The sequence below is a fragment of the Phymastichus coffea genome, unplaced genomic scaffold, assembly GCF_024137745.1.
Source record: "Phymastichus coffea isolate CEN01 unplaced genomic scaffold, Cenicafe_Pcof_1.1 PCOF00006, whole genome shotgun sequence".
Classification (NCBI taxonomy): domain Eukaryota; kingdom Metazoa; phylum Arthropoda; class Insecta; order Hymenoptera; family Eulophidae; genus Phymastichus; species Phymastichus coffea.
The window spans coordinates 9,476,045-9,484,303 of record NW_026706817.1 but is presented as its reverse complement, the minus strand read 5'-3'; the positions used below and the strand labels follow the sequence as shown (position 1 = coordinate 9,484,303).

General features: G+C 41.4%; 1 protein-coding gene across 1 annotated transcript; it reads right to left on the bottom strand.

Moving 5' to 3' along the window:
* Positions 1–5,518: 5,518 nt before the first annotated feature.
* On the bottom strand, positions 5,519–6,127 carry LOC131668214 (uncharacterized). Its single transcript, XM_058942184.1, has one exon. It carries the CDS (start codon positions 6,125–6,127, stop codon positions 5,519–5,521), a length of 609 nt encoding a protein of 202 aa, XP_058798167.1.
* Positions 6,128–8,259: the final 2,132 nt, after the last annotated feature.

Genomic DNA, 8,259 nt, shown 5'->3' with positions numbered 1-8,259 from the left:
CGAAATGTTAATTTGTGATTATCTTAAGTAGTTTATTGTTCGATTTGTAGTTTGTTAGTCGGTAATTTAGATTATGTTATGCGCGCGTTTGTTCAGTGTGATAATTAATAATAATAAGAGGTTGTAAATGAGATTTGATTCTTGTCTGTGTATAATTTATTTATCAATCTCCCCTCATTCTTCTCTCTCAATTGTCATGAGCGAAAGTGCCTCACTTACCCCGCAAAAGAATTGGTAACAAAGGATCAAGTTTTGTTACAAATATATATATACACTGCCCGTCAATCACTTTTGCCGTGCTTACCTCAAAATTAGGCAAACTTGAAAGTTTTGTATCTCGGTCGGAAATCATCGTAACACAAAAAATCGCAGGGCATTTTAAAGGTAATTGCAAAAGCTTCCATTTAAGACGTGCAGAGACTTAAAAATGAAAATATATGTTTTTTACAATAAAAAAACTCATTAAAAAAATTGAAATTTTTTTAACCTCGACTTAAATCAATGCCAATTTAGAACCAGACGGTGGAGGGCAAATCGAGGGGTTCGCAGGGTAATGTCTTTCCCTTTAAAATGAGCTGCCGCGGGGTACTATCCGATGTTTTTTAACCGAGTTACGGCGTTTTTTGTAAAAAGGTACCTTTTTTTCCAATCCTCAATTACTTCGACTTGCGTACGTTTTGGAAAAAAATGCAAAAGAGAAAAAAGTTTCATTTTGTGTCCAAGAATACGAAAATAAAGTCAAAATAAAGAAATAGAGAAAAAAATTTTTTTCGGTTTTTTAGCGCATTAAAAAAATAAAGGAATTTAACTTTTTTTTTACGCTTAGTTTTAAAATGTCTAGGAACGTAGTAAATCATAAAAAAACTAAAACTAAGCGTAAAAAAAAAAGTTAAATTCCTTTATTTTTTCAATGTGCTAAAAAACCGAAAAAAATTTTTTTCTCTACTTCTTTATTTTGACTTTATTTTCGTATTCATGGACACAAAATGAAACTGTTTTATTTTTGGCATTTTTTTTCAGAACGTACGCAAGTCGAAGTAATTGAGGATTGGAAAAAAAGGTTCCTTTTTACAAAAAACGCCGTAACTCGGTTAAAAAACATCGGATAGAACCCCGCGGGAGCTCATTTTTAAGGGAAAGCCATTACCCTCCGAACCCCTCAGGTCGATTTGCCCTCCACCGTCTGGTTCTAAATTGGCATTGATTTAAGTCGAGGTTAAAAAAATTTCAATTTTTTTAATCAGTTTTTTTACTGTGAAAAACACATGTTTTCATTTTTAAGTCTCTGCACGTCTTAAATGGAAGCTTTTGCAATTACCTTTAAAAGTCCCTGCGGTATTTTGTGTTACGATGATTTCCGACCGAGATACAAAACTTCCAAGTTTGCCTAATTTTGAAGTTAGCATGGCAAAAGTGATTGACGGGCAGTGTATGTCATAGCCAATTGTCTAATTTTCTTCCAAAACAATAACGTGACTATGAATGATAAAGAATACAGCAAGACGCCTGGTTTAATGGAACTTCTCTTTCGTAAAGAAACTGATTCTAAATTAATCAGTTCATCGGGTATTGAAAATTATATACATAATTCTTAAAATCATTAACGCTTATCGTAAGAGATACGAATCAAGTGGAGAATATCGCAATAAGCAAGTAATTCAATTCAAAAAGTAAATTTGTCCAAATTTATCTTTAAGCGATAGTCCTAAGAAGCGAAAATCGACTATTGATGGAAGAGGTCTTTTCTAACTATAAAATATCAAGTAAAGGATCATTATTTAATTATGTATATTACGATGATCCAAAGGAACTGGTTGATCAATTAATATTGCTTATCGTCAAACAAACCGATGATAATCCTAGTCATGTTAATAATTCATTCAATCATTGAAGAATTATGTTAAGCTAGCTATATACATTAAGAGAAGCCTAAATATTCCTTAGTAATAAAATGTGTGTTCATGTGTTTAGATATAAATTGTATAAAAAGGTGGGTAATCGACATCCTCCTGGTGTAGGGTATATAATCACTAAAGACGGATAATACGACGTGGAATAGATGAGACAAGGCAAGCTGATCTTATTGAGATTTAAGGATATTCCAGAGAACAAAGGTTTTCGCTATCTATTAACTGTTATAGATAATTAACTGTTATAGATCATTCTCAAGATATGCTCGGGGAGTTCCAATAAAACAGAAAACTATAGATGTCACTAATGCAATGGATTTTGTAGTATAAAAGAGGCGCATTCCTAAAAATCTCCAAGTGGATAGAGGCAAAAAGTTCTACAATGTCAATTTTCAAAGTCTAATGAAAAAATATAAAATAAACCTATATTCTACTTATAGCAATCTTAAAGTATCAATTTTTAAACGTTTCAATCGAACACTCAAAAATATTATACGGAAAAAATTCAGTTTAAAAGGAAATTATAAGTAGGTTCGAGTTTAATAGAGTCTTATAATAATCGAGGACATCGCGCAATAAATATGAAGTCTAAACACGTGATAAAAAAAATGAAATGCATGTCTTGACGCGGTTCTGTTACTACCAACGTCTTTTCTAAAAATCGAAATTCCAGGTAGAAGATAAAATGCGAGTGAGCAAGTCTAAACACGTTTTTGAAAAAGGATATACGCCTAATTGGTTTACAAAAATTTTTACTATTCATGTTATTTCGAGAACTAAACCTGTGACATATGACATGCTGAATTACCAAGAAAATCCCATTATTGGTGGTTGTTACGAGCAAGAACTAAAGAAAACTATGCATTCTGATATCTATTTTGTAGAAAAATTTCTCAGAAGACGGAGTAATAAAATCTTCGTAAAATGGCTAGGCATTGACAAAACTCACAATTCTTGGATAAATAAGGAGTCTATAAATCAATGAATTACAAATATAAAATTATATATATCCAGCTTTTATTCAAATAATGTTCTTTTTATATGTATATTATATTGTTTTTTTATTTTTAGGATAGGAGCCACAACCTTCGCTCTTACCTATGAGACAGTTCTATTTTATCACTAGTGAGTCCATTAAGACAAGTCGAAACCTACTTTAATATAATCACTTATAACTCATTTACCTCTCCATAAAATAAATTTATATAATACAATCTTTATTGACATATAACAAGATATAAAAATGCATTTAAATAATAAACTGAAATAGATCACATCTATGATATTGAGTGGGTGCTCTATTGTGTGGACCACACCCACAATAGAGAAACTCTAACTTCCAGCGTCCACGTCGCGCCCGATGGAAACGTTAATATCGCGTTGATGCTCTCTGCAGCAGCGCTATAATAGAGACGGCTAACGGAAGCACTGGCTACAGCCGCCGATAGTGGTAGGCAGTAAGGCTGTACACAACCACTCATCACACAAAACTTACACATCTAATAAACTGTCCGAAAATTCTCTGGGACCATGAATGAAGGGCCCTATAAACGGGTATTGCCTATGAATGAGATGGAACCCTATAAACGGGTATTTTTTCCAAGCGGGTTATAAATAAGGGGGCTCTATAGACGAGCATCTCCCGAATGGATGTGAAACCGGAGGAATGACGGATTAGTCGATCAGACACAAAGTAGAACTTTAGACGGTGGTGAGAGCAATCACGACAGAGTTTACCCTAGATTATGTGTGTGCCGACTCTGAAAATCGTAAAACCAGTTTCGCACTCCTAGGCCGCCAGTAGTTGAAGGGGGTCGGACCCAACTCAGCCAGAATGGGAGGCTCTCCCTACACAATGATAAAGCGCCTAATAAGCGCAAAATCTCGATTGGCAAACGGAAGGGCCCTTGCTGCAAGGAGGGGGGAGGATCGGTCGAGGCCACCGGACTCAAGGCACGCTCGTTCAAGGGATCTACTCAGGAAAGATTGTAGGACCCACTGTACCTGGTATTCAGTTCTGACCACTAACACATAAAACACATAGTAGAATAAAGGAGATGAAAATGAGATGAAAGGTAAAGAAAATTTTGCAGGTACTAGAATGCCGCCTGCGCCCATCGATTCAGGAGCATCACTGGAGCTGCCCGGCTCCCCCAGTACACTAGTAGGAAACCTGGCTGGTGGACGGGTAATTGCGGCAGGAAAAAGGACAGAGTCGATGTTGCCAGAATCCTGGGACGCTGTGGAGACTAAGGTGCGAAAGCAACTGCTCACCATACACAGCGACCTAGGATAAATTACGGAGAAGACGAACATCCAAAGAAACGTGAGTGGCGTGATTACGAACGGTATGGCTAAGATATATGAGGCTGTAGAAGTTTGTATGTATGAATTGAAGCTAATGCGACAAATCAGACAAAAGACGAATGTAACGGAAAGACGAGGGAATGTAATGGAGGAAACTCCGGGATATAAAAGGCGACGGCTAAAACAGACCCCAAGCCCAGACCAAGTAGATGACGAAAGACGGAAAACGCTCCTAGACGTTGCTGCCACACAGCAAAAGCCGGGAGTGAATGCCCGAAACCGACAGACACCTGACGAGGGGGATACCACGTATACCACTCAACAGACTCCTTCGGAGGATGTTGAGATAAGAGCGGAGGTGTTCGAGGATTGGTCCACCGTCGTAAAAAAGTAACAGAAAAGGAACAAGAAAAAGATCGACAACGAGACGGTACAAAAGACGACAGACGGACACAGAAGCTGAGGATCGGAATGTCCCAACCTACGGACCAACCTGCGGACTATCAGACAGAAGGTAGACCCCAAGACAGAGAAGGTAGACGTTCCGACGATTAGAAAAACCAAGATCGGTGCTGTATTGATGCGGCTGGAAAAGTCGCAAGGACAGAACTTCCAAAGGATACTTCAGAAAGTATTAGGACAGACTGCGACAGTAAAAGACTTAACTTCGAGGGTGACATAACTTCTCTGGAGTTTACTGACTTGGACTGCGTCACGACGGTACGGGACATCGCGAAAGCGATAAATCGCGAACTAAATACGGACTCGGAACGGAAAGTGCATCTCTTTGCGCCAAACGCATATGGGAATGCGCGAGCCGTTTGCAAGTTCGATACGACGGAAGCAAGGAGACTGATAGGCAAAGAACGTGTAAAAACACTACTGACTGCTTCCTCTGTAAGGGAATAGAAGGACAGAACCTGGCCCACGTGTCTGGATCAGGCGGATGCGCTATATACATAGCAGCACTGACGGAACTGAAGACGAAACAGAAAAAATGACCCTGATGATACTACAATGCAATGTGAACAGGAGTAGCGTAGCACACATGCTCCTCCCTCAAATTGCGACGGAGACGAACGCAGACGTGCTTGTTATAAGTGAGGAGAATGATTGAGTACTCGAGACTTTGATAATAAATATTTATTTTTTTGCTATTCAGTTAGCTGTCAGAATTGCGACTAAAAAAAAAATGTAGAGAAAACAAACAAAAATGCGCTGCAACGGCAACTTCACACGAGAACGCGGAATTCGGCTGTTCGTCACGTTTGCCACACTACCCCCTTGCGAAGTGATGATGATCAGGTTTGAAAACGGACCGGAAGTCGAACTCGTCTTCCAGAACGGGTTGTGACTTCAGGCTTTGATGATGGTGGTACGGGCGGTGGCGTTAATTGAGGCGGATGAGTTGGAGGTGGCATCGCAACAGGTATAGGCGTAGATGCAGATGGTGGAGGTGGTTCATCGTCGTTCAAAATAAAAGCTGGGAAAACTCTGTCAATAGTAACTGTGTTGGGTATATTGTTAATTTTGAGAGTCATGTTTTTGTCATTTCTGTCGATTATTTCGTATGGTCCTCGATATGGTTGCTGAAGAGATCGTCGTTCAGGCCCTTCGCGCAGAAATACATGCGTACAGCGCTCGAGTTCCTTGAAGACGAAAGTTCCTGGTTTAGAATGCCTTGATGCTGACGTCGGTCTGAGGCGAGCCATGTGCTCTCGAAGAGCGGCAAGGAAAACTGGCATATCTTCAGCATTTGGAGCTTGGGCTGTCAACATCTCTCCTGGGAGACGCAGAGATTCGCCGTAGACAAGTTCAGCAGATGAAGACCCTATATCGACCTTGAATGCGGAACGAATACCAAGGAGGACAAGCGGAAGAGCTTCAACCCAGTCGACGTGTATCAGCATGAGCCATAATTGCAGCCTTGAGAGGTCGATGAAGACACTCGACCTACCCGAAGAAACGAACGTACCGGAAAAGATGGCGGAATCACCTTTTGTTTTTGTGGAGGGGAAGACCAAAGAAAGCTCGGGAAGCTCCACCATGGAAGAAACGAATGATAGGGATGTACGCATATAGCGGTAGTCGAAAACACATATTTTGTCACGATTACTATCAATGGTACGAATTAGTCGGCTTTGCTGGGATCAGGTGTGCAATTAGCGCGCCGGTGATCATCAAAAAGGCAGATGGAACGTATCGATTTTGCCTGGACTTCCGTCCGGTGAATAAGGTAACTAAAATCGATACATATCCGATGTCTAACCTTAATTTGATTTTAGACCGGCTGCTAGGTGCGGTTTTTCTCTTAAAAATTGCCTTACGTTCAGCATTTTGGCAGATCTCGTTAGAGGAGAGTAGCAAACAGTATACTGTGTTCGCGGTACCGGGATCAGGACTTTGGAAATTCGAGAGAATGCCTTTTGGTCTAGGAAATGATCACGCGACATTTATGCGATTTATGGAAGCCTTGTTTGGCCCGGAGTACACGCTGAATGTATTTTAGTACATGGATGACTTGTTGGTCGTGAGCGCGAGTTTTGATGATCATATGGCTTGGTTTGGTCGAGTGCTGCGTAGGTTGTTAGAGGTGAGCCTTGAGATAGCTTGGAAAAGTCAGATTTGTTTTATACCGAAATTACATATCTCGACTACAAACTAGATTACGAGGGCCTGCGTCCCGATCTTAAAAGGATTCAGCCGATTCAGGAGTACCGAGCGACAAGAAACGTAGAGCAGCTGCATCGATTTTTGTGTATGGCCGGATAGTACTCGCGGTTCATTAAGAATGAGAGCGATACCAAGGTACCACTCACGAAATTGATCAAAAAGAATCAACCGTGGATATGGGGCGGTAAGCAACAGGAGGCGTTTGAGATTAAAATGTGCGCTCACGGAAGATCCTATGCTGGCGTGGCCGGGCTTTGAGCGAGTGTTCTAGCTGCACTGCGATGGTTCTTCGTACACGGCGGGTGCGTGCTCGGTGTAAATATTTGAAGACGATGAACAGTCGATTAGTTATGCCAGTCGCATGTTGAACCCGCATGAGCGTCGGTATATGGTTAGTGAGATCGAATTTCTGGTGGTTCGCTTAGTGGTCTAAAAGTTTAGGCTATATATAAAGGGGTTCCATTCGTGACGGTGATGGATAACAATGCGTTGACCCGAGTTTTGGATAAGCGAGACTTTTCGGGGTAACTTGAGCGATGGGTGCTGGAGTTCCTACAGCTCGATTGCGAGATTGTCCATAGGAAAGTTGCATTGCTACACGTTTCGGATACAGCCTCGCACGAGTTCGAAGACGCGGCAGAAATCTGTGAACTCTCGGCTATCGAGGACTTTTGATACCTGCAAAGGCGCCGAGAACTCCTCGAACGGCCTGAGAATAACCGAAATTGAAAAGTAGAGGATAATTTGCTGTACCGGTACATAACAGACCGTCTGCTCGACCAAATTACCAATCGCGAAGAGTGTTGCCGACTCGTGGTTACGCTAAAATGAAGAAAAAGAGTGCTGCGGAATGCGCAGTGTGTGCCTTCGCTGAGCATTTCGGTCAGGAGGAAACTTATGACCACGTGGATGGCAAGTACTATTGGCGGGACGTGTGTTACGCCGTAAAGAGTTCGTCGATCAGTAGAATGAGTGTCAGCGATAGAAGGTCGAGCAAGGAGCGCCCCAGAGGTTGATGGGAAGGCGTTTTATTATCGATAATCGAAGTTTGTACCTATATACTACTTGAGTGCAGGCGACCCGTAACTCGAGAGTTCCGCCCGTGCATCAGCCCAGCCTACCCGATGCTTTCCAGACGCAGTCGATAGTGGCATCTACGACGAACAATGAACCCGCGCCGTCGACTAAAGGAATGGCCGGAACTGATACGATACATGATAGGCGAAAGAAGGTGTGTCGTGGAGAAAAAAAGAAGGGCTCACGAAAAGAGGACGCCCGAGGGTTGGGCTTGGCGAGAAAATGTGGTCGGAAGCGATCCCATCCTTACGCAGTTACGGCACGATGCTAGAGAAGAGCAACAGAGCTCCAG